Here is a 27,833-nt window from a genome sequence, read left to right on the forward strand (position 1 = left end):
TACAGTTGTTATATGGTTTATTCAGGTGAAACACTATTCCACAGACATAGAAGAACATCAGGTGGAGTCAATGAACAGATATCACATGTTCAATAAACATTTTTGCAAGATCCAAAGACAGGTATAAAGTACAGTGCAATGCAGAACATTCAGTAGACTACCAACATGTTTGTACAGTTTTTTTTCACCTGTTAAAAGAAAATAAATATTGGTTTGTACATTTTGCTCTGATAATAAATAATACATCCATGTCTGATGGATTTCTATGTTTGTGTACAATGCCAAAATGTCTGAGAATATGGCAACAAATCAAATTAATAACTTTATTCCCCAATGACAATGTTCCCTCACTGGTAATATAGGAAGTGAATGCGAGCATCTTTTGCCAGTCAGGTAATAATCTATTCATCACATTCTAGTAAAAAAAAAAAAAATAGATACATCTATGGTAAAGTGATTCTTTATGTCTAAATTATTTTTGGAAATGGATGAACAATCATGGCGGTGAGCTGTATTTGTGCGTTGCAGCACATGTTAAAGTGCAAAATGGAAACAAAGGTTTATCTGAATAAATGGACTTTTATTGTTTTTGTCTGTGTTCCCCTAAGAGCTGACACTTTTGACAAATTGCTGAGGTGCATGTGATAGTCCTTACCCTGCCTGGCTCTGTGAGATAGTTGTGTTTTTGATTCCTGTTTGTGGTTTTGGCTCCTTTTAGATCCAAGTTTGAGGAACAGCCAATCTCCTTGTTAAGTCTGATGTAATAGCCATTACTGGGTCCAAATACTCCCTCAGATCCCAAATGCAAGCAAACAGCGAGGCACCATTTCAGTGGTTATTGTAGCTGTTTTCCTGTGTAGTACAGGCACCCATGAAAAAGGAGGATGTATAAGGTTGAGAGGAGTTAGAAGTTGAGTATTTTTAAAACAAAGTATTAAAAAAATATAGATCAGCACTGCTATAACTTTGGGTATTAACAAAAATCAAACTGGGATTGAAGTTAGGCTTTTGGACATACAATTTCATGAAAGTAGCTGCAACTCATTTGGCTAATTGTTGGTGAAATAATTCCTCTGCAAGTGCCCGAAAGCTTAGAAAACACCATCTATAACACAAGGTTAGTCATGATTTCCAAGTTATTGCAATGACGACGTCTCATCTGCCAAAATAATTTATATAGACATTGTTGTTGAGCAGTATTAGATCTTTTTGTGAACCATTTAAATAGTAGTGCAGGGTACAATGAGTTTATAAAAGCGTAACTTAAATGTATGCTAAAAATGAATTTTGCTAATAAGAAGCTGGCAGTGGCAGAATGATGATTTTTTCCCATTTGACTCAGATCTACTGAATGAGGGACACAGCACTGCAGCACTTAAAACACTCGCATCTCAGACAACACAGTAGAGGCTTGGGCAGAAAACAGTATCATCAAAAGGTCAATACATCACGACTTAACAAGGGATATTCATAAGATCTGTCTTTATAGAGTCTTTTTTCAGGGTACTGTGGAGGGCTTTTTTTTATATCTTTGGCTGGTGTTAAATACAAGTTTATAAGAGACTGCAGCATTTCTGATTTCTGTTCAATAATTCAAAATGATCAGATTTCAGAAATTGTGCCCTTATGTGGCCCAGTTCTCCAGTCACAGATTCCTCCTTAGCTTTGGTAATGTTGGCTTATATGTACAATACACATTAATAACAAGAGACCGTACCTAATTGCATGCACAACAATCTAAACTACACACTTTGTGTGTTGTTTCACATGTTATTATTTTATTGCAATTCTTTGCCATCCAGCCCCTGTTAAACTTTAACTCAATGGGCAGCTTCAGACATACAGTCTTCTCGTGCTTGAGCTTTCCATCTCAATGAATAAGACAGTAGTTCCATTTTCCCTTGAACATCACCAAATATATCTGCTCTAGAAGTGCTATAGAAAACTAATGCAAAACAATTTCAAGGATTCATGTCTGTACTGAGTTTTGTGTAACGTCTTGTGTCTATTTCACATACAGTTATTGCTCTTTAGCAACATGTCCAGACATAAAAACACTTAAAAAGAACAAAATACATTGCTTCACATTTTTCCCTATTACCAACCAGATGCATATTCTTTAAATACTTGAGTGATGTATTTTTTACTCAGTTACTGCCCCGTGAGTGTGTGATGACTTCAGGCCTGCATGTCCATAGCTTAGCAATTCCAAAAAAAAGACTTTTTCTAGGAGCATACTGTATATTACCACAGCCCTTCTTTGTCATGCAGTTGTATGCTTTATATTTGTTGTGAATGCTGATACCCTGCACCACACACAATTGCTCACAGTTTTCATTAAGGAATCGAAAACAGCTCTAGTACACAGTCATAACAATTAATACATTAAGAAGAACTTTTACAAATGTGTCAAGACGACTGTTTAAATCCATGCATGTCATGCATAGATGATGATCATTGTCTCAAGCCTGCAAAGCAGACAGAGCCGAGTGTTTACTGCATGACCAGTTATTTTCAGCCAGTTGCCTGTCAGTTCAGCATCTTCCCCCCGAGAACAGTTAACCTACTTCACCCTGCACCATCCTGCTAAGACCAAAGCCCCGCAGCCTGTGAATGAATGGGAGCATCCACACAGTCACATCCACCGCCCTGCAAACCTATTAAACCCTATAAACTATTATCTCACTTTCTTACCAAGCTATTGTTATTCCCAAGTGGTTCTGAACAATGTTGCACCCCATACAATTTCTGCAGAGCACCGTGCACTCCAGACCTTGCACACATTGACACTTCCCACAATATTTCACAGATTCTTTCTATTTAATATTAACAAACCCCATAGTACACTGAACAAATACAAAACTGGACAGTCACTAAACTCTCTATAGCTGCCACCATACTGAATGCAACACTGCTCAAATGCACATAGCTAATGAATACTAAATGTTGTGTTACGAAGAGTGATATGTGTAGTTAGTTGTCCATTATAAGAGCGCCACTGTTTCTTGGTACGTAAGGTCCAGGTGTCCTTGGAACTGTAAGTTGTCGGCATGTATTTGCCACCAAGACAAATGTCTGTGTCCTTGGGGACTCCAGTTTTTGTATTCTACAGTCATGTTTTATTTTACACGCATGTGATTGTCTGTATTTGTTTTTGAGTTTCATCTTCACAGTCTTTTATGGTAGCCAGTAAATGCTGGTCAAGGCAGAAAACGCCTCAACTCTTATTTCATGCCACTTCGCAGCACCTGATTAGCTGCGATGAGCATGACGCTGATGATGAAAGCAATGGCAAAGGCGCATATCAGGCTTTTGCGCACACAAGTTTGCTTGACTTGCTGCGTCGGGCTGGAGCCTGGGGAAAAGGAAGTAGGAAGAGACACAAGGAAAAGCAAAATGAGCTGAAGGTCCACTGAATCTGGTATTATTTAATGGTTGAAAGACATTTGATTGTTATTTCCAAATGAAAAGCTCACCACAAAATCATACAACTACAAGAACACAAATGAAGGGGAGTGTGCACAGCCAAGAAAATTTGCTTTCACACCTGTATGCTACATAATTACATCTAGATTGAAATGTTAATTGGAGTTTTGGAACAATAAACCAATGAAAGGGCACCCGACTGGCATATTAAAGGACAAAACATCATCAAAACTATTGTGAATCAAAGGTGTAATTGTTTAGGTCCAACGCAGCTGCAGAATCATCTCCAGTAAAGTTAGAGTTCATATCTGTTGTACTTTTACATCTCCGCTTCCCCAATAAAAAATAAATAAATGAAAATTGATAAAATATTGTTTAAAAACAATTTACATAGGAGAAAAAATCAAATTACTTTTGAGAGAAAATCATCAGCAAATTTCATGTATCTAATAATAAAGAGGCATAATTTGTTTTTTTGTTTTGTTTTTTTTCCCCCACTGAGTGAGAAGAAAGACAGAGGGGAGTAGAAATAATGTCATATTTTTCATATTACAGAACAGCAGCCTATAAGAGCACAGCAGTTCACTTACTGCTGATAAGCACCTAGAGCACATTTTAATCGAGTGAGCTTGCTGATGGGAGAAACTGGTTGATGGGAGGGCTGAGTTTTGGTGTGGGTTTTTTTTTGTTTGTTTGTTTGTTTTTTGTTTTCAAATGCGATTGTGGGGAATTTTGAAGTATGAGAACTTAATCTGAAAGAAATAATAATGTATTCATACTGTTCGACAATGTAAATAGTTGTTACTGTATTATTATTATGATTTGGGACAATATAAGTACAAGCAAACTGAATTGGATGCTGGAAGGCGGAAGTTTAATTCAAAACAAGTTGATTAGTCCAAAAATACAAAGTCCAAAATTTCAGGGCCAACTCGGGAAGAAAGCCAGTGATCGAAAAGACAGACTCACAGGGAACCAAGCAAGGAGATACTCAGCAATGCAGAGAAGAGAGCTGAAAGATACAGCTATGAGGACATCACAGCAATGAACGAGACAAGATTACACACAGGTTCACAAGTGGAGAGCTAACAGGTGGGATACACAGCTGGAGACACAATGAGAGGCGGGGGAAGTTAAGCTCAACACACGACACAGAGACCAACAGTTATAAAATAAAACAGGAAGTGTGACACAACAGAATAGGAGAATTGGATTAACTTGACACGTGAAGAAGAGAAGAGGACCAGGTGAACACAGAAAGACAAACAAACATCAGACAAAGTGAAACACAATGGAAACACAAAGTGAACTAAATGAAGTTCACTAAATAAACAAGGCTAGAAAATAAGCAATAAAAACCTATACAAAGCAGGAGATGAACAAGACTTAGGACACAAAAGGGAATAACAACAACGGCATATATAGAAAAATAAACACTGACAACCAAGATACACAAAAAACCAGAGATAACCTAAAAAGTAGACCTTTAATACTAAGCAAAAATTTAGACAGAGGTTGCTGGAAAGATATAATAATTAACAATATATAGTAAAATACAAAAAATGTCAAGAGAAAACAAAAAAAAGAAAAGAACTTGAACATACATTTCTTTACACAAAGCCAAAGGAATTAAACATTTAAGAAAGAAAAAGTACTCAAAGACCCAGAGACCATGATAGGTTTAGCAGATGGTATCGCATTACACAATCCTGGCTTACTTATTGTTGACTCCTTAATCATTCTAGAATTTATCTTAAGATTTTCCTCACTGAAGTACATGACAGAAATACTGACCCCATATAAGCCAGTTAGCAGCTTTGGATCCACAGGTGGAGGCCTCTTGGCTTTTTCAAAGTCAAAGTTTAAATCTAAAGGTGGCTGTGCTTTTTTAGCAGGGCCCCTTAGCTTTGGAGTGACCTGCCTGGGGAGGTAGGGCTCTCAGAATCGTGACTTCTTTTAAATCCCTTCTTAAAAGCCCCATTTTTTCCAGACTTGCTTTTATGTGTTGTTGTCTTTTCATCTTCTTTCTATGGTCCTTGTTATTGTTGCTTTTAGTGCTTTTACTATTTATACTGGCCTTTCCCTATAATTCGAAATCTCATACTTTAGACAAATACATAATCATAGAAAAGGACAGAGCTTGCAAATGTGATGTAATTTACAAGTGAAGATCATTTGTGAAATTAATAACAGATATCATTTACAACAATTAACAACCATTTGTGTGTAGAGAGTGTCTGTGATTATCAGGGCCTGAACAGCCCAGGAAACCTTGTGCTTTGTTTACAAAGACATTGTTATTAGCATAAATAATACATTATTATATGTAAATGTCATATCTTTTAAATACACCATGAAGAGCTACACCATGTTTCATATAGCTTTAGGGACCTATAACCTATAAGCAATGCTAATTTCTACAAAGCAGTTAAAAGTTAAAAAAAAAAAAAAAGAAGAAAAAAAACCCAGAATGTTATTTTTTATTCAATATTCATATTTTATTCATTTATTTGTTTATTTTATTTATTTATTTATTTTGTCTCTAGAAAATCTTGATTACGTTCTAGACTTTCGCTTTAACTTCAGGGTACAAAACACACAGCAGTATGCTGAAATATAGGAGGTTCCTTACTGTCTATGTCCACCTGGCAGTCCTCGGGGTTCTCTATGTGATTCTCCTCAGTCATTATGATGTTTTCGATGTCTTTCATGGAAAGATGATCACAGAAGGTGTCATACAGTAGCCTCTTCAGCTCCTCCACTGTAAGCTTCTGCATGTCACACTGGGGATAGACACACCAAACATTAACGTGGACACAGGCTGGAAGGCACAGTAAAAACATTCAAATGCAAAGACAGAAATCTATAAACACACACAGGCATAAAATATAAAGAGAATGTAAGTGCATAAATAGCACTGCTGTCTTGTAATTTAAAGAAAATGTTTTCTGCAGTGTAGGCTTTACCAGAAGATGGAAAATATGAGTGATATCAATGTGCATTTTAGATTTCTAAATGAATGACATTTAGATCAAAGGAAAATTTGAGTGAGAGATTCCCCAGGTGGATCTGTTACTCAACAAATCCTATTTCTGATTTGAGTGCAAGCTCCTCATTTTAGGTGAAACATGTGCCCCAGATCTAAAATTTTAACCTTGGGATTTTGTGTTTTTTTCAGTAAATAATAAATATTAGATTATCTTAAATATTTCATAAAATGGAAAACAAATGCAACATAATCGCTGAAGTCAATCTAATAAAGGTGAATAAGGCAGCAAAAAAAGTATTTACTAGCCTTTACCACATCCCTTACATTCCCCTTTAGTTGGTGTAATCTAAAGTACTTTCCCTGAACACTGTTTTAGATACACTTCTTCAACTGTTTAATACAAATATCTGATCAGCTAATTACATGGCAGTAACTCAATTTCAAACTGAGCATTAGAACAGGGAAGAAAGGTGATTTAAATCACTTTGAATGAGCAATGGTTGTTGGTGCCATATTAGGCTGAGTATTTCAGAAAATGCTGATCTACTGGGATTTTTCCACACCACCATTTTTTATGGTATACAGGGACTGGTCAGAAAAAAAAGAAACTATCCAGAGAGGAGCGGATCTCGAAGCAATGTTTCTAGCACCTTGTTGAATCCATGCCACAAAGAATTAAGGCAACCCAGTGCTTGCAAGGTCTACCTAATTAAATGTCTGGTGAGTGTAATTACTTTCTAAACTACTATTAATTTCTCATTTCTCATTTTTATGTGAACAGAATTGTTAAAGAGAAATTTGTTCACAGAACAATAAAACCATTCTGCATTATGTATTCTTAATTTGACTATCAATGTTTTATTTCTTAATTAGTGATCACTGGTCAGTCTCGTCAGCACCCTGGCATCTCAGACACATAAATGACCCTTTGGTGTCAATATTGTGCATCACTGCACAGACACCAGTCTCACTCCCAGCTTGTCACATATGAATTGAGCTCAGCCTAAGCTCATCTCGCTGTTGTGACTGAAGGCACTGTGTGATCAATCCAGCAGCACATGCTTCATACTAGTATTCTGTTATATAATGTTACACGATGCTATGCAACACTCTCTTGGGCTTCTCGACTCCCTCAGCAGGTGTGATTCTTCTTTTGTGCACTGAGCATATGAAAAACTCACATTAATTCCCTTTCTTTCAGACTCAGTTTGGAACCTCATTTTTTTTGACAGGCATTTCAATGCTATTATCACACAGCTACAACAAAAACAACCCTGACATGAGCTACATCCCCACTAATTTCTATCACACTGTCAAAATGAACAGCTGATTGTCTAATGAGGTGTCTGTAAATAAATTAATATCTATTTTGCATGAAAAATTGACTTGACTAAGTGATAAGACTGCCGCCACATGCAAACAAAGATCCAGGATTCCATTAACAAATCAGTGGATGTAACAATTTAAACAGCTATTCCTTTAAAGAACCTAAATGTTTAATAGCGTTGAAGTTTACCACATTAATGATGTCTTTGTCTCCTTTTAATAACAAGAAATAATGTTTTATAATGAGCACCTTCCAAAAAACTGAGTCAAAGTCAGTGCCACTGAATTTGTCTGGTAACCCAGCTGCTGTGAGCTTTGGACCCAGAAGAGTAACAAACTCCTCAAAATCCACCTGGCCGTCACCTGCAGAAAAGAGGAACAGTTAGTGTTCATTATAGCTGATTTTTTCTTTTCTGCAGTAAAGCCTAGTTTTGTGGGCAAAAGCAGAACAAAGCATCTGCGCTTTTGTGATTTAAAATAGTAAAATCCAATCTGTTTGCTGGCCTCACCATCCATGTCCAGTCTCTGGATGATGACTTCCAACTCCACCTCATTTGGCATGTAGCCAAGGGAACGCATGGCCATGCCCAGCTCCTGCTTTGAGATGAACCCATTCCCATCGCGGTCAAAGACTTTGAAGGCCTCACGGATCTCTGCAGAAAAAGACACACACACAAACACACACACACACAAGCTGAAGTCTTACGGCAAACGAGGATATGAAAGTGGGAAATTTTCCACACACCAAAGACACATTTGTTATGCTGCATCACTGCTTGAGTCATAGTTATATGGGGGTTGGCAGCTCAGGAGAACACAAGTTAACTGCCAAAAAAAGAGTAAAAAAAAAAAAAAAACCTTGAACACAACGCAATGAGATCAAGACAAACTGTAAGGGCAGTAGTCTCTGCCTTGTATTTTGATAGGGATGATTTAAACTTATTAAATAACAGAAGGTTGTTGTTTTTTTACTATCTAAAAATAGTGTGTAATTCTGCCACACTGAGAGGGAAAACAGAGACATTCTGGTAAATGCTTTCTGCCAATTCTTTAATAAATGACAGTCAGGTTGAAATGAGATTGGAAACTACCAATGGACCAGCAACTCAAAAATACTGTAAAACTTCTCTGTGTAAGGAATGGCATCATCAGATGAAATAAAATCACTCACTGTAATGTGAAGGAATTGCTACAGTAAAAGTGATGAGCTGATTTTAAACTAGCTCCACAGCACAAACACATACTTATCATTTTGTTAGAAATCTAATTATTGTGGGGTCCAAAGAGACTTGAGATGTTTGTGTCAAAACATTTGGCAGTCCAAATTGAAAACATCTGTTGGATGTGTGGCTTTTTTGTATTTGAGTCTGTTTTGTTATTAAGTATCTTAACAAATGATCAGTTACAGTTTGTATCCAAATGTATGCACTCTCTGTCATCAGTTGAAGAAAAACTACAAACTCAAGTCACATTAAAACCAAACCTCAATTGTAGTATGTTTGGAGCCGTTTCTGTGGAGGAGGAGCTTACCGATGAGACAAAAAAAAAAAAATCTTATAAATTCAATACCTTGGATCATGAGACTACAAATTGTTAAGAGCCAGTCTGCATTTCAGGCTGTAGCCATGGAGTTTGAACAGCATGGGCCTTTATGAGGCAGGGATGGTCTAACAATGAGATCTTATCAAGATACATCACGGGAATAAGCATTGCTTAAAATACTTTCCCTTCCTCTTTTTGTACATAGAGCTTCGAGTCCCCAAGCTGTCTAGTTATTTTTTCAGTATTACTAAGAATATTTAGTTGTCACTATAGCTCAGAGTTTCTTGTTCTAAAATCAGTGTTCATTGGTTTATTTTCTCTTTTGACAATTTAAATCTTTTCATTGAAGGAGAGCTGCATTTCAGTTTATGTTTTCACTGTGTATGAACCTGAAACTAGAACAGAGGTCTTTTATTTTTCATTTATCATTGAAGGGTGACTTATTGTAAATCCCAATTCTATATTTCTGTTTGGGTTTCTTGCAGCCTTGCATTATCGCAGTTCCGAATAATCCTTAATCTTATACCATCCCTTGGTATATTCAATTCATCCACTGTCTGAAATGACCTGTTTTAGCTAACCTCGCTTTACTACCCCTTTGAGCCGGTTATCGTCTCACTGGCTGGCCCTCACATACAGAAGGTTTGAACTACATGTTGGCTGGTATGACTAGAGTAAGGATATCCCCTCCCCACATAGCAAAATTGGTATGGCCCGGATCTGGCCCACACAATGTGCTTACACATGGCCCACGTACGGCAAAGAATGACGGCCCTTTGGTGGCCCAGATCTGGTTTGCCAGATGTGAAATGCAGACTGGAGGAGCCAGGGATCGAACCACTAACCTTGCGATCAGTAGGGGATCTGCTCTACCGCATGAGCTACAGCCACCCAGTGGTAAACATGAGTAAACCTCACTAGGTTTTGGATAAAGTGTACACTCACAAACCTGTCAAACCTGCATTTGAAACGTTGGCTACCATAGCAGTACAGTATTGCAACATGGCATGTGGATCTTCTAACTAAAATAGGAAAATAGGAACATAAATAGCGCCATCATTGCCAGACCTGGCATACATCTGGTTGACATACAGTTTGCCATGACACCAGTCAGTCAGAAGTGCCAGCTTGATGGCAGATCCGGGCCAGACCTGTTTTCTATGAGCCTGGGCCACATAACCCAAACCACAATTGAGTCAGATATTGCATGGCATCACATAAACAGTGCTATCATTGCCAGACATGGCGCACATCTGGTTGACATACACTCTGCCATGATACCAGTCAGTCCGAAGTGCCAGCTTGATGCCAGATCCGGGCCAGACCTGTTTTCTATGGGCCTAGGCCACATTAACGAAACCACAATCGAGCCAGATATGGCATGCCATCACATAGACAGTGCCATTTATGCCAGGCCTGGCCTATATCTGGATGACACATCATGCCAGAAGTCAGCCAGCAGTGCCGGCTTGATACCAGATCCGGGCCAGACCTCCTTGCTATGTGGGTCTCAAGGATATCCCGTCCCCTCTTACATGAATCACATGCAGATTCATGTAATCCAAAGCTTGAGTATTTGGCTCATAGAAATGATGTGTACACAAAATGACCTTATCATGCAATATTTTTAATATATTTGCCATTTCAAATGTAATTATAAATTAATTTTAATATAATATTATGATTTTAACATGAGCATCCACCACTTTAACACTGTACAAATACAAATACATGATCAAAAAGCTACCGTTTCTTCTGATTTTTATGATTTTGGCGTACAAAATCTCTGCCTTTTCCTGGTTAATGAAACCATCCCAGTCTGTTGGATCCTCCACTGTGAGTGTTTGGGTTTTAGTGTTTAGAGTAGCAGACGACATACAAGTAGGAGCTGATGAGTCCCTTAGTTTTTAATCATTTCTTTTGATGTTTTTATAATGTTAACATATCAAATCTCACATCCACTGACCAGTATTAACAACAACAACGATAATAATTATAAAAATAACAATAATAATAATTAAAGTTTGATGGTGTCATGATCCTGGGCCATGTTGACCCAGCATTCTTAGTTTTCGCGCGTTTTGTATTTTGTTCCTTATTTATGCCTCGGTTCCTAGGTTGTTCTGTTAAGATGTTCCTTATTTGATTTCCCCTTGTGACTTTACCCCCTGTGTGCCCCTCTGTGTATCGGTGAGTCCTCCCCTCCTTGTGTTTTATTCCATGTTTCCCCAGCCCGGTATGTCTGTGCTCTCCCCGTGCTTTCTCTCTCCTCCTGTCTGCACCTCTGTGCCCTTCCTGTTTTACTTTGACAGTCTCCCGCCAGTGTTGTGTTTACTCCTGCCGTGTCTCGTTATGATTATCAGTGTCACCTGTGTTCCCCCACTTCCCTCGTTAACCCTCTGTGTATTTATGTCCGCGTCTCTCTCAGTTCTGCGTCGTGTTCTCCCTTATTCATGGCTGTGTGTTATAGTTTCCCAGTTTAGTTTGCATGGTTTTGCTCTCCAGCAATAAAGCTGTGAATTTTGAGTTCATTCCTGCCTCCGTGAGTTTGCGATTGGGTCCCCATCCTGCCTGCACACTGCCGCATTATGACAGATAGTGTTCAAATTAAGTGCAGCTGAGGCTGAGGTACTCTAAGTGTTTTTTTTTCCCCCCATCACAGAAAACTAGAAATCCACACTACAACAGTAAGAAATCCGAGTAATGTGTGTGTGTGTTTTTTTTTCTTTTGTTTTTAGTATTATTTTTACAGCACTTACTTTAAACATAAACTAACAAACTCGACAGCAAAGGGCATTAAGTGTTGCAACTACTCTGTGTCAGCAGAAAGCTTCTTCTAAACTTTGAAACCTTGAGTTCAATCACTATGGGAAATCTTTCAGCAGTTAATTGCTCCTCTTTGCCCCACTGCATATTTCCCTTCATTCTCCACTTGTTTACCTTTCACGAGGGACTGAATCCCTTAATTTATGCAACAACATCCACGACCGAGTCACCTACAATTTGAAACTTGTCACATCCTCGTCTTACAAGCCTGATTAGCACACAAGAGCAGAGCTGGGGATGAATCTTAAAGAGACAATACATAGTGCTCAGGAAATCACATGTCAGATTGGCAGTATTTGTAATTCGTTTGTTGAGATGAAATGTATCACTAAAGACCGATGTGATGGCATCAGCTACACAGGGGTAAGTCAGTCCATTTTTTCACTTTATTAGTTTGCTTTTCTTCATTAATCATTTGGTTAAACCTAACACTGATATTATGAGGCGCGCACATAGTAGCATTGTGTGGTTTTTCTAAAATGTTTTGTTATATTAATTATGTTTCTCTTTCTTTGAGTTACCTGGGTTTGGGCGGTGGCTGTTTCCTGTCTGGGCAAAAGGCGTGGCTGAGGACTCTGGGAACAACATGCCTGCTCAGCAGGACCAACCATGGGCTTACCAGGAGCAGGGGTGTTTTAGGTTTAGTTAGGTTATTCTGTGCTTAGTTAATATTAGTGTGTTTTTGTTTTCCCCCCTATTGTGTGTAAATGGTTTGGCCAAATCATTATAAAAGCTACCCTCATGTGTCTTTGTAATTAGGTCAGTTTGTGAGTTAAGTTGTGTCTCACTTTGTTTTGTTTAAGTTTCTGGAAATTACTTTTCGTAAAGTTATTTTTAGTTGACCTCTTTTATGGGCCTGCTAAATATGTTTTTGAATTTTGTTAATTTTGGACTTTTTGAGGGTTAAAATAAAGAAAACCCTTTTTGAAGATACTTTTTTGCCTGTTTCCTCTTTGCTTTGGCTGCTTGGTCCCTCACAACTGATGATAAATCTCATGCGGACTTTGTAATAAGATTCAGGAACATTTAAATTCCCCACACGTCTGAGGAAGTTTTAGATCAGGTCAGAGTAAAGACAAAGATAATTTAGGTGTGTAAATAAGAAAAATGTTGAGTAGGTTTGGAATGAATAATGGAAACAATAAGTGAATGCTGCTACTAAATAATACATAACCTGTCTCTATTATATGATTTAGTTCCAATAAAAGCTTTCTGGGTAAGGAAAATAAAATTGTTTTTTTAAAATACTTTTCAGCTTGCAGCCAGTAGCTGCCGTTAAATTACTGAACTCTAATGCTAAACGAGTGTACATCATTTGAAGCAGGGTAATGAATAGACAAGCCTAAGGTAATATCGACAGTGTGACAGTACAACAAATTTCTCAGCAGAAAAAAAACCCATAAAATGTCAGTGATGGTAGAAAAGAGCATATAATTGTGCTGTACTGTATAGTAGTAAATCCAGGAAATAGTCTGTTACAATCAAGTAAATGCATAGGATAGAAAAGAAACTGCACGAAGGGGACAAGGCTACTTAAAAATCATGTTTTTCAACAGATTACGTGTGGATATGCAATTTATAAAGCCAAGTCTGGTGACATTCACAGCAGCTGTTTTGACATCAATTTCCACTGCAAAATGTCTAACTGAAGATATATTCTGAATCACCGAGAGCCTCCAGCTGTGTTTTTTCCTTCACTGGGTATGATGTTATTGTTTATAGAAAAAATAATAGCTCAGTATCCACCTGAGGACCCTGCTCCATCTGTTTACTTTAGAAAGAGGGGCTTTCCAGCAGACACTTGCTGCTAAAACATGTTGGTGCCTTGCAGGAAGCAAGCACATTCTCAAATGAGGTGCCAAAACTGTTTTTGCAAATGATCTCCTTCATGAAAGCCTTTTCATGGATCAAAGGCCAAAGTAGCAGTGTTACTATTAGTAGTTATAGTGTATCATTATATTTGTTATTTAAAAATAACCTGTTGGAGGATGATTTTATGTGGTGACAAACATCATTTACAGAATACTGAAACTGTTGTGTTGTACAGGCTTGAAATATAATGAATGGATTATCGTGTCCTGTGAGATACATGAGCATAATGCTGGAAAATTTAGAGTTAGTTCAAATATTTTATCAAAACCACTTGGTTCCACATGAAACTAGGCCAGAGTGCTACTTGAATGAAGTAACAAATCTCTGAAGTAAAGAAGACCATGTGTAATCTCCATAGGCTGACTAGGCTGACTAATCAGTCTCTAAAATAATTAATTTTTCTATTCTTGACCACATTCTATCCAGATAAATAAATTCTCAAAGAGATAGCACTATATCTTAATTTTACCCAGAAGATACAGCTTTATTCTTTCCTTTTAATTTTATTCTTTTGCCCAAAATGGACTGGACTCATATGTATTATGTACTAACTGTACTGTAAAGAAGACACTCTCTCTATAACAATAATTAAAAAAAAGAAAAATCAATTAATTAAATTGCACTGCACACTAATCAAAGAGACAAATACTTGTTTAAGTTGAGTATAACAGGTTTTAAATGCTCAGCCTAGCTAGCCTTTAAAATGGCATCATTGTCTCTGGGCACCAGTGCCAGAGGGCATTTTTAATGGGAAGATGCAGAAGATCGTGAAAGCTACCGAGCCAGAAGCTTGTCCTTACATTCACTCACTTGTACCTAGTCATGTTTTCACTTTTTTCCTTTGTTTAACTTGTTAACAAAATTCATAAGAAAGCAGCTTTCTGAAATCAGCATATCCTCCTGAGAACTGAGAAAAAAGAACCTTCCCAATGAACTTTTTTGGGATTTCCTGCCTCTTTGGAGGCCACATGAAATATCAATTGAAAGCCCAGGATGTCCTCTATTTAGTACATCAGGATTTTGTAAGGTCGCTCATATAAGTCAAAAGATATAGACCAAAAACAGAGGGCATAAATGAATAGGCTGGCTCTCAGGATATGCATAATAAATTTTAAAGATTTAAAAATGAGAAAAAGTTGTTTGTAAATGTCAAATTTGACCAGAGGCCGTACAAGTGACAAGCAGTTCCCTTTAAAATGCTATGTTTTTACAATCCCAGCTCAGAAAAACTTAGGAAACTGCATAAAATGTAAATAAATGAAGAGAACATATCAAATTTATGAACTGAGAAACTGTTCTGTATTAAGAAATTTTGAATTTGATGGCAGTAACAAATCTCAAAATGCTGGGATGGGACAATAAAAGGCTTGTACACAGGTCTAAATAAAAGCAGCTGTAGGAACTTTTTGCAACTCATTAGATTCTGAATCGCAACAAGTCAGTAACATGACAGGATACGAAAAGGAGCATCTTAGAGGCTGAGTTTCTCAGAAAATGGGCAGATGTTCACCTATCTGCAAAATATATATCTATATTTCTACAAAGTGTGAAACATTGTTCCTCAACATAAACTGTTAATATCTCATCATTAACAGTTTAAAGTATCATCAAAGACTATTAGAATCTAGAAATTTCTGTTCACAAGAGACAAAGCCTAAAATTAATATTGGATGCCTGTGATCTTCAGGGCCTCAGGTGGCACTGCAGGAATGATTTTGTCATGGACTCAGGGACATGTATGTGAACACAGTTCACCATGCTATCCACAAATGTAGGTTAAATGCTATGATGCAAAGAAATGGGTGTATATGAATATGATCCAGAAACACCACAGTCTTTTCTGGGCTGATCTCATTTAAAATTGGAGGCAAAGTGGAAACCTGTTCTTTGGTCAGACAAATCTAAATTTAAAATTCTATTTGGAAAATATGGACATCACATTTTCTTCACTAAAGAGGAAAGAGACCACCTGACATGTTATCAGGTCCCTGCATATCTGATGGTATGGGTTGTGTATTATTGCTTATGGAAGATGCTCACACACATTGAAAAGCACAATAAATGTTGAATGGTTTTAGAGCAACACATACCCCCGTAAAATATTAGGGTCTGGGTGATGAACCGGCTTGCAAGCGCTCGAGACCTTTCACCAGCTGAAAACATTTGGCACATCATAAAATGAAAAACACTACAAAGGAGACCCAGGACTGCGGAGCAGCTAAATTCACAACATTCCTCTCCTAGAAGTCCAACAACTATCCTGCAGACTGTTGTTAAAACAAGATGGGATGCTATACATGGATAAATACGCCGCTGTCCCAACTTTTTTGAACCATTCAAGTGTGCCAGTTTAAAAATGTGATGTTTTCTACATTCTTTTGTGAATAAAATATGGGTTTACCATTGAATTGTGTTTATTTATATTTTACACTGCATCCCAAAAGTTTTTATTTTTGCTTCCAGCCTTTTAAATTCCGACTAATGTAATTTTCAGCTTCTGCCTTATTAATATACATCATTTAATCGATTTTTTTCTTTTTAAAGCTGCTTCTTCAGCTCTGTTTCTGGGACCATAGCTTCACCAGGGAAGTGGGAATATTTTCGCTGAAAGCATGTGATATTTGCTTTGATGTACAGAGGTGCTTGTTGGCCTTCAGATGCAATGCCACATAGTCCCCTGTGGTGTGATCTGACATAGGATGAAACCTCAAGTTAAGCTCAGCGGCTGAAAGAGCCAAGCTTCTAAAGCAGAACACCCACAAGAGAAAGGTGCAGTGCACTCCCTTTTGCACTACGCTCCCTGTATACTGCTGTTTATCAGTGAATTGAGCTGCATCCTTGCAGCAGCACGGAGTTGCTAAACAGTCTGTACACAGCTCTAAACAAAGTGAGGAACCACTTAGAAGTGGAGCTTATTCATGCATATAAATGGAAAAGGCTCGACAAGGCTCGCAAGTTCCACTTTCTCTGCAGTGTTTTCCTTTAAGCAACACTGGGACTTTTTCTTTGACAGGTAAAAGTTAATTAAGTAACATTAATGTCTAATTTATTTTAGTACTAACAAGTTAAGAAATTGATATTAACAGTTGCTATTCTACAGATCTAATATGAGATAAATGGGTCAAAAATAAAGATTAGTTTCCCCCCTTTGTTTTTTGCTTTTATCCTGTCACACATATTATAGTTTAATACTAACCAAATACACAGCATATTAACATATTAAAGTGCTAAGACAGAAAAAAAATCAGAAAATAGATTAAACAATGAAAATATTTACTTGAGAGTTTTGAGTGTTTTGGTTTTTAACCATTTTCAGGATAAATTTAGCTTCACTTAAAACTTTTGCCAATTACACATGGTGTTTTTTTGAGCAGACTAATGCCAGGGCTTTTGTAACAGCAACGCATCCGTGAACCTAATCCAGGGCTTGTTTTTCAGAGCCAGGGATCCTCTTTGCCTCATTCAGACCTGCATCTGCTTAGGGCTGCTTTGGATCGGTAATTGAAGCACACCCACTCTTTATGTGAGACCTTATCACTGTGAGAAAAACACTGCTCTGCTCTGTGTGTGCAAACCTTGGGTGACTATTTTTAAACACTCATAGCAACCTTAATCCATCTTTAGCTGGATATGGGCTGACTTGGACATCCAAAAGATTTAAATATTACCATAACAGGCTTCTAATAAGGCTCTTGGGGATTTGAAAGGAGTATATGGTGAAGTGTGTGTGTGTGTGTGGGGGGGAAGCTCGTCTTTGGGTTTGAAATGAAATTCCACCCTTCGTTAGAAAATTTAAAGTGCCTTAACTTTGCCAATGCAGCACTGAAGTGACCACAGGGAAAAACTTTATTTGAATGACTGTAGCCAGTGACAGGCAGTGAAATTTTAGTCTGATGTTCAGTTTTTCTTTTCTGAAAAGGAAAAAAAAAACATGGAGATCTTTCCATCTTTCTTCTCTCACTCTTATTCTTTGCAAGGCATAAAGTTTTCATTATCACAGATGATGCCAAGCTGAGATGGGCCCGATAGCCACAAGACAAAAACCCGTCAGAAGCACTTCAAGCACAGGTCAGTCAGGAAGAATCAAAAGCCTCCACTACACAGTACATTCCCCCCATCAGTTCCACCAGGCTAACAGTGCACACTCACTTATGGATGTTGTTTTTCTACCACCATTATTGCGTGATAAACTTTTGGTGTATTGTTCATCAAAGGAAAGGAATATTACCCTGGAGAAAAAGCACTTCACCTCCCAGAACTCATCACAGTTCATTTCACAGGTAATAAAGTCTGCGGGATTCACTTCTTTGTGGCAATCAATCAAGTTGGAAATAAATGACTTAACTTGAAGCCACCAGGCAGCCATAATCAAAGCATTTCATGATATTCCCCGTTAGTCTGCAGCACATGTTTTTCATCAAAACCCATTTTGGCGTGATAGAATGCCATACCAGATTACACTGACTGATTAACTCAGAATTTATATGAGTATATAGATATCGATGGGATCGAAATGTCAAATAACTAAACTATAACAAGGGTCAGGAAAATAATAAATGTCAGTGTCAAGACTTTAACTTTTTCTTTTCCTCATTATGAAGAAAAGATGTATGCAAAGAAATGAAGACTTGTCTTCTGCTTAGGTAATAAATTGGGGGAAATGCTTTGTTTGTCATATCACCACAAATATTGCATAGAGGAGGTTTTGTTCAGAGAAAAAATATATATCTGAATACCTCAAAATCTCCCCTTATTTTGTTGATTTATTCAAAAAAGTGTGAAAACAATACATCAGAGTTTTGAATGGAGATGTGATCCAGTCACCTCCAGATAAAGTCAGGCCCATTCCCACCCTGCTTTATGCTTGCTGTTTATGGTACTGAAAAAAAATTGCTTTTCAACTCCATAACCTCAAAATTAAAATTCTCTTAATCAAATTAACCTTCATATATTTTTCTGGTAGACAATTTTCAAACCCTTTAAGGTTTTTTTGTGTGTGTCTGTGACCTTGTGGTGACACCTGTGGTGCTGGGGCACTTTGCCCTCTAAGAAGAGGCTCATTTGAGGCTCAGTTAACATCTTTTTCACCATCTATGTCAAGCAGAGCTTTTCCATCCAGGCAGGTGATACATTTATGAAATCCATTTTCAAATCCAGTCCTGTCTGCCTGCCTGTTTGTCTTACAGGCTGTGTAAGATGACCCTGCATCTACGCAGAACTGAGAAGAGATGGGAAGAAAAACAAAGTGAGATTTATTATCCTCAGCCTGATTACATACAAGGACGGCGCTTTAATGGCCGTCCCAAGTGACACGCACCTGTCACTTGGGTTTCTCTTCTAAAATTAATTATTTTAATGTTTTTGTCTTGCTTGTGTTTTTTATATATCCTTTTTTATCATTTTTTATAGTAGGCAGGAAAGAGTTTTCCGTAAGATTTTTCTGCAGGTTTTTGATCTTTCTTCTAAACTTACGCAACATTATCTCACCGTCCTTCACTGGTACTCACAAATCCATGTGCATAAAAAGTCAAATTCATAATGAATATGCTGGCTTTATTGGCTTTTTTTAAAAAAATTGGAGCAATTGAAAAATTACAGCAGTCTGTGCTGCTGTGCGTCCTTCTTCTTTGTTAATCAACAAAAGCCCTTTTGAGCTTGAGCTTGATGTTTGGCAGACTTGTATCAATGTGAAAAGGACTTGATTTGTGAGTACAAGAGCGATGGTTTCAGCAGTAGAAAGGCACTTCATTTATTAGCTTGATTCACTTTATTGTTAATTTTTTTTTTCAATATATTTTTTTAAGAGAAAGTGTTTAGATAAAAACAAACTCTTCTGCAGGAGGGTATGAAAGCATTCAAGGATTCAAGGATCCAAGCCATGTTTTTTGGGGGGATCCAATTTAAGGGTAAAACATGGTGTTTTTTTCTGAACGAGAACAATAATTGAGCTAATTTTGGCTTCCTAGGAGAGAGCATGCAAATAGCAGTCGATAGCTGATGTGAATAGGAGAGAAAAATAAGTGTTTGGTTTTGGTAAACACTTCTGGATCGTTTGCACACTCCACACTCCTGAAAATGAGCCAGCGTATCTTCATCTATCAGCACTGGTCATTTGTTATGTCCAAATCTTCTTAGCAATATATATGCTTTAAAATGGTCTCAGTTGACCCCTTAGAAGTACACCCCCGCAACGCCTACGGATTCTGCACCAGCAATACGTTATACGCATAATTTCTGTCTTTCCGAGCAGATGCCGGTGTCTTTAAATATCTTCATTTGTATTCATGTAAGTATTTCCAAAGGAATGGAAGTCAACCCTCCACCTCAGGGCAAAGAAATGAGTCAATGTTGCTGCTGCAGCTACAGTAGGAGTCGAGCAGAAACATCAACAACGCCTCACAGGCAGTTTATGCCATTAGAAACACAGTGGTGTCGGTGGTTTTTTTTGAGTAGCTGTCAGTCAAAACGATTTGCAGTCACAAAAACTCTGCCAAGGGAATGACTAAAAAAACTGAAAAAGAAGCCCCAGTAAATGTTAAATGCCTGGTACTGAGAGGAAAACTCATTGAATAAACGAAATCTGAATATTCAATATTCTAAATGCATTTTGATGAAGTAAACAAGCTCTGCAGTCAGTCCTGTACACTACCACAAAAACGCTGACTTCAGTAGTTTCATCATCCAAATAATCAAACTCTGCTGGTTGTTTGAGGAAGGTTTCACATTCACATCCTCTCTCTCCCACCAGAGTGTCTTTTTCTCTGGCACAAAGCAACATATAAAGCTCCATTTAGTGATATTGTTGTAACCACAAATATATGAAGGAAGTGGTAAATTCTCACCATCATTTGTTTGATATTTCATAAAATAATACTAAAAATGCAGTATCTCTAAATCCAGCTTTCAGTCTCACTGATTTCAGTCTCATTGTTCCAGTCACTTCCCGTTTGCACCATCTCGGCGGCTCTGTGCCACGGGAGGGGTGCAGACGACAGTCGAATCTGTGTTTGATCTTGAGACGAGGAAAGCCCCCTCACTCTGCCACAAGTGTGCACAAATGGAGAGATAACTTTGTAGGCTGCACTGATTTCAATTGCTGTGTAGATGGTTAATTGGTGAGTTTAAAATGCTCCGTGAGAGATTTGTCCCTGCTGGTGCTCTGTGACAGGTTGGGGTCGGGATATGCTTGCATCTTTCCGTAATGATGATTAAGAGAATCTTTTTTAATACTAATACCAACACAGTGAAAGTAGAAATAAAGACAGGTTTTATTAAAATCTTCGAATACAATGTCTATTCACTGTAAATTCTATGCAAATTATGTCAAATACTGACTGCTTACATGTTTATTTTGCTGCATGTGCTGAGTAATAATACCTGCAAGCATGTGAAATAGCTGAAACTAATATGCACTAACATTTTCCTTCTGGTAGCTAGACATGTAGAATATAATGCTAATGTGATATTTACTTATTTTTGTTATGAATTCATTTACTCCTTCCATAAATAGCCATCATAATGGTCTTGCTTTTAGGCAGAAAATTATGTTATTAGAAAACTGGCGAGTTATCCTTTTGTTTGGCTTTTTGAGCAGTTTGCATAAGTATGTCAAATGGATTAATTTGCCTTAATGCCCGAATTTATTTACTACTGATGAATACATGATGAATACAGAGTGTTTTTTCGGGGCGAAGCTTCCAAGAGTCTGTCAGCAACAGAGGAAATTTGGGGCTGATTTAAAAAACGATACAAAAGCACATTTCCTTCCAAAGATGTCCTCACGGTCATAAAACAGAGGGAATGAAGAAAAGATGGAACTAAAAGTTGTGTCAGCAGATGTTTCCTTCAATGTTCTTGTGTATTTCAACAGTGCAGGGGAAAAGGCGGAGGAGATTTCAACTGCAACAATAAACAAACTGTATTATCGCAAGTTTGCTAAGAAAATGCAAACATTTTGCTTCTCTCTTATTGTTTGCGTGTGTACCAGCATCTCCTGGCATCTATTTCCATGAGCCTTTCTCTGGGACCTGATACAAATGCTTAAAGCTCAGCCTTGGGACTATTTTGAAGCTACTTCCAATAGTGCTGTTGTTAGGCTGTGTGGAAATGGGCTACCCACTTAATTCCACCTGCAGTGATATTGACACTGAGCTGTGTGTATATATAAATGTGTGTGTGTGTGTGTGTGTGTGTGTGTGTGTGTGTGTGTGTGTGTGTGTGTGTGTGTGTGTGTGTGTGTGTGTGTGTGTGTGTGTGTGTAGTGGTGGAGGAGGTCTAAACTATATTGAGCACCTGTAATATGACCAACTGTTTTTTTTTTCCTCTTGTGTAGGAGGGGAAATGGACAATCTGGAGTCCAATTCAAATTATGGTCACATTACTGTACATTAAAGTAGTTGTTACCACCTCTAAGTTTCTCTCATGCACACACACACACACACATGCACACACACACAAAGCATTAGAAAAAAATTGAGTTGCTTTTTCTTTTTTTTTTTCAATTATAGCTTTGACAGCCTTCTTGGTCAAGATGTTTGGTGCCACTGGTCCATTCCCTTGGGTGTCCAAGCCAGTAATTGAAAATCAAGTACTTGGTTATGTGTGCCAATAGGGCTTTAGCCTCCTATGCCTCTACATGCGCTCACATACACATATTCACTAATGTGCTATTTCATTTTCTGACAAATCTCTGACGGCCAAGCTGATGATTGTGACACCTCACACTTCCAGCCAATTCTCGTCCCTCTCTAGAGAAGAGCCACAGGGTCGCTCGGGTAATGCGTTCCTCATTTACAAGTCATTTCTGAAACGTCACTGCTGTCAAAATTTTATCAAAATATGTTTAATGATGTTACTATATATTTTAAATTTTTATGTTTTCAATATTTGCAGTGTCTCCAATCTAGGAAATACTTTATCACTGGAAGTTCAGTTTGTTAAAATTGCCTTTAAGTACTAGTAGCCATATTATTCCAGATATCCATATTTAGGGTTTGGGCATTATTTTTGATCATAATTTGTCAGTTAAGATCCAGAATGAAAATCTTGTCTCCTCGTCTTTCACTTAAAATTTGTCGTTACATAAAGAAGAAAAACATTTTTTCTGTTATTCGTTATATAAGCTGCACATTTAAAAAATAAATAAATAAATAAATCACCCAAATGTGATTTTGTGTTAAAATATGTCACACATAAAAAAATCATGTTTGGCATCTGGAGCGTACCACTCACCAATACTGCAGTGGCATCTTTATACAATATGTATGTCTGTTTTTAATGCAAGAGGTCCTACGACTTTTATTCTTCCTCATCACTTTCTTGCTACTTTTGACAGCAACATCTAGAAAATAAGGGCGAGTCTGAGTGCAAAATGCACAAGCCTTTACGTCACATAGAAACCTCCATCTGAGATGTTTTACATAGGTTTTCTGGCTGTGTGGAAGACGAAGGTGCTCAGCAGATTTGGATTAAGAATATAAACAGAAACAATTTATGTTCCTACTAACAACAGGACAGAAGTTGTTTCTTAATAACAGACAATCTCATAGTGACTAATATGAGTAATGAACAAAATGAGCATTAAGTTATATTCACAGAAAACTGAAACTGGCTTCACTTCTTAGACTCAGAGGCTGTTTCAAGCTTTACTGTTCAATTTATGGGTGAAAGAGGACTCAGAAGCTATGCCCATCTTTTATATACTGTCTACAGCTTAAATAGGAAATGAAGCTATGGTAATACTGGCTAATACACTTTCTAAGAGCTGCAGTGGTTGCACAGAATAAATTAACTCCAGCTTGCGTTACTGTCTTCCATCTCTGCGACACTGAAAACAATAATGAGAGTAATATCAATATTGTTTCCATAGATTTAAAATTTAGTTAACTAAAAGTAAGCACCAATACTGGCACATAACATTTCATTTTCTTTTTCTGCTATTATTCAACAAACCATTCAGCCCTGTCATGTTCTATATTATTCTCATTTTGTGCTTTCTAGTGGGAAAAGCTGTGAAGCTGTCACTTGACAACGACAACAACAACAATGTTCAAATCCCTTCATTGACGCTGGCTTAAAAGTCTGCCTCTTTCGCTTTCTCTAAGGCATCCCTCACACAGCATCACAACAGCTGCAAAAGGCTCTGTCACTGCTGTTAACTGTGCATTACCACAGCCTTCTCCAATCAAACTGCCACTATAAGTTGAGCTGTAAAACCCAAATGGCTCACTTTGTCTCCTGACACATGTGGCAGATAAGTGGATTTGACTAATTGCAGCTAAAATGAAGTGTTGTTTGTTTATTGCATCCAGAGCTGACAGTAAAGTGGTTGGGTGGGGTGAAAAGAAAACTGAGATTTGTCAGTCTCAACAGTCAAGAGCTACTTCTGAAACCTGAAGTACACATGTTTGACAATAAAGCACTGTGATGCAATGCTGAAATTAAGAGCATAACATCATGCAAGGATCACTTTTGGCATTGACATGTATCTCTTTGATCTTTATTTTATTTTATTTATTTTTTGGATTTCAAAGCAAAAAAAAGAAAGAAAAGAAAAAGGCAAAAAGCATTAAATGAACAAGGGAGATGTGTATTACGTATCTTAGCTTTTCTGGATATTTCTGGTGTTTTCTGAAACAGAATGTTCAAAATGCACTGGGGATGTTCTGCCTTTGAATACCCTCTGGGAGTCAAAACCAATATATATTTGGCCTCTTCCACTCAGCTTTTATAATTAACATCAACCTCAGTGTGAAGATGCCAACCGTATTATGTGTTTACAAGTGGTTCTTTGCAAGTATTGCAAATGCAAACCTGTTTATGTGAGACAAAATTTGTGCACCTGCAGGTAACATTAGCAGTTTGCTTCTTGGTGTCTGTGCTCCAGCACTCACAGACAGAAATTTTTCACAAGACCAGGCTTGTCTGTACTTCACACATATACATGAAATGCAGCTGTCAAGAAAAGGTTTTAAAGGTTTGTGTGCCCACTCATCTCTCTGAATCTGTCCAGCGAAGGAGTCGAATTTGTCAGAAATGTGTTTGTCCTTTGTTTTTCAAAGAAAGTGCGTTTAATCATTATGGGGGGAAAAGGATCAGAGGTGCAGGGGACGAATCATTTAGCATTAATATGTCAGCTTACAGCATAAACACACTTGCAGCAAAACAAGAACTTCCTCTAATCACATCCACTTGGGGACTTCAGTCATGTCTCAGGGGCTGCTGTATGATAATGTGCAGATGTCACAGGTTCATATTGCAAGCACTCCTGGCATAAACGCTCTCATGATCCTGAAATACACATTGTCCTGTGTAGCTGTCATTTTTCAGCATGCTTCTTGGTGTTGATATTTAGTGCTGTGATGTTTCAGATGTATTCAACTTTTTTAAAAATGATGGGATTTACCCTTAATTTAATAATCTTGCAGATGTGGGACAAATGCTTCACATTCTTCAGGAAAGATGGGGATAAGATGCATAAAATATCTCTAAACCATTCAGTGTCAGTGTGGCCAGGCTTAACAGGCCAGTGAATTCCAGCCCTAGCTTCTGGTACTAGATCGAGCCAATGCATCACTAACCTCACAGAGCAACGTTTTATAACAAAATTCCTTTCTTAAGAAATCCTGCTTTGAACTTATGGAAAATAATGATGTGATAATGTGAATAGACAGAAAACAATTTTTTTTTTATTCAATCAGTGAAAAAAAATCGAAAATGAGGATTATTGTAGCACATTCTGTTTTATATAACAAGATAAAGAAAGGGAACTGTGAAAATAAAAACTGCCCTTAAAATCCAAATCACTTCTAGTCTCGATACTTCTGTATTAAATCAAAGCTCTCCGAGCGCTGTCCAAGGTCCTGACCGCGCGTCAGTTTAAAACCAAAGAACTCCACCGCAGGAACTGACCGCGGCCACATACACTGCCGCTGCACAAAGTAACACCTCCCGTATACTCACAAGTCCTGATAACATTCAGTTTTATGTGAGCAGGTATCATTATTCTCACCTTCTACTTCGTCTTCAGGCAGGTTCACCGGCGCGCTGTAGGAGAGGATGTCAGGGATGGTGCAGATCCCCCGGTACATCAGCGTGGAGGTGACTGGATGCATCGGCATGGCTGCGACCTCTGGATACCACCTGCGCCCTCGTCATACAGAAATGTCTACAGAGAGGATCCTAACTTCCCCGCTCAGTCACCGACGGAAAAGCAAATCCATGGATGAGGGGCTGGGGGTGCGAAGGGAAAACGTGGATTCCGCAGCGTGTCCGCCTCAATATGCCTTTTGGTCAATGAATGAAGAGCAAGAAAATGTGTGTGGGGGGGCTCTTACCTCTCTGCAGTTGTTATATGTTTAGAAGGAATAACACACAAAGTCAGTAAAAGGAGCAGTGCAGAACACCGACAAAATGCGCACATAGAAACATCACCATCAGCTCAGACAACCTCCACATCTGAGCTAATTAGCACGTTTTCCGTCTCTGCTGTAAACAACAATTGTGATAAAATTGCGGGTTATGAATCCATCGATTTCTTGTGTTTTTTTTAGTCCCGATGATTGCCTGCCGTGATGAAACACATGCATCCACTTGTTGGATACATGCGCTAACTTGACGCACTCCGTCCTCAGGCTCCAGCCAGCTTCATCCACAGAAACGACGTGTTAAAAATCTTTTTTTTAATGATGAGTGAATAGCATAAAAGATCTAAATGTGTGTCTTAAAAGCCCGATATGATGGCAGGTAAAGTAGGGCGCATCCGGATCCTTACAGACAATAATTACTCGCTGGCTCTTAATTGGTCGTGAGCACTGGGCGCAGTGCAATCCAGTTGTTCAGTCTTCAGTGTTTTTGTGAAAGGAAGCTCTCTGTGTGGATCAGATATGTAGTCTCTCCCTTCTCTGTATCGCCCCCGTCACTCTGTCTCTCACATACATACATGCGCACTTACACACACACTTATACGCTCAGCGTGTGGACGCAGGCAATCCCACAACACAGCACATAAACGCAATACACCCTCCCTGCCCTGTCGGTTTCTCTGATCTTTGTTTTCTTCTTTTTTTTCCTTTTAATTACTCTCACCCTGAGCATTCCGGTTGCTCGCCGACATTACACTAAAATCATAAGTGTGATTGATTACCGTATGAATGGTGGGTGTGTGGTTGATTTCCTTCTACCGCTGGAAAGCCGGGGGGATGAATGGCTTGCAACCCCAAATGCCTAAATTATAATCCATGAGGCTGAAGGCATAGCACTTATTATGCACTAGAACCTTTGTAATGACGCAAAGCTGCATACACAATACTGCCAATTTAGCTGCTCAGACTGCGGTCAGTGTGTAAATTGACTCCTGGGAAAACAAGAGTAGGAAGTGATTTATAGTTTTTAAAAGAGAAAGGGAGTTAAAAGACACTGCAGCTTTTTTGTGTCATCTTCTCCAGTTGGATACTCAGCTGCATAACAGTGCAGAGTGACCCTCTGAAATGAACAGCTGTAGCTTAGCAGTTCTGTGGTGGTAAAATGACGCAACAGTCTAGATAGACATGTTTGGCATTTGGCAGGGCAGTGCTGCCTTTAAGGTGCTGTCAACACCAGCAGCAAGCAAAGAGCAAATAAACACGTACAGTAGTTAACCTAGAGATGTGGTCTTAGACACTGTAATACTTCCAAGTTACCAATATTTCCAAGTGGCAACTGACAAAGAGTGACAAATGTGTTACTGAACTCCACTTTATTAAGTTTATTTCTTTGTGTATCTGCTACGTTCAACCTCACTCGTCTTATCTTTTTGTGTTAAAGTTATAAATACTGTCTGCACCCTTTAACAGGCAATTAAAAAAACCATTAA

The 27,833-nt window shown here is 38.1% G+C and overlaps 1 protein-coding gene across 2 annotated transcripts; it reads right to left on the reverse strand.

The window, feature by feature from the left end:
- On the reverse strand, positions 1–27,228 carry cabp7a (calcium binding protein 7a). 2 transcript variants are annotated; one of them, XM_026187882.2, is made up of 5 exons: positions 25,992–27,228; positions 8,251–8,394; positions 7,992–8,104; positions 6,059–6,209; positions 1–3,355 (listed from the first exon to the last, which is right to left on the reverse strand). In XM_026187882.2, the coding sequence occupies exons 1-5, from the start codon at positions 26,098–26,100 to the stop codon at positions 3,225–3,227; spliced, it is 648 nt and encodes a 215-aa protein (XP_026043667.1). In that variant the 5' UTR covers positions 26,101–27,228; the 3' UTR covers positions 1–3,224. The 2 variants fall into 2 exon arrangements, with proteins under 2 accessions (XP_026043667.1, XP_026043668.1); XM_026187883.2 differs by lacking the exon at positions 25,992–27,228 and adding an exon at positions 12,631–12,956.
- Positions 27,229–27,833: the final 605 nt, after the last annotated feature.

The sequence above is a fragment of the Astatotilapia calliptera genome, chromosome 12, assembly GCF_964374335.1.
Source record: "Astatotilapia calliptera chromosome 12, fAstCal68.1, whole genome shotgun sequence".
In the NCBI taxonomy this organism is placed as follows: Eukaryota; Metazoa; Chordata; class Actinopteri; order Cichliformes; family Cichlidae; genus Astatotilapia; species Astatotilapia calliptera.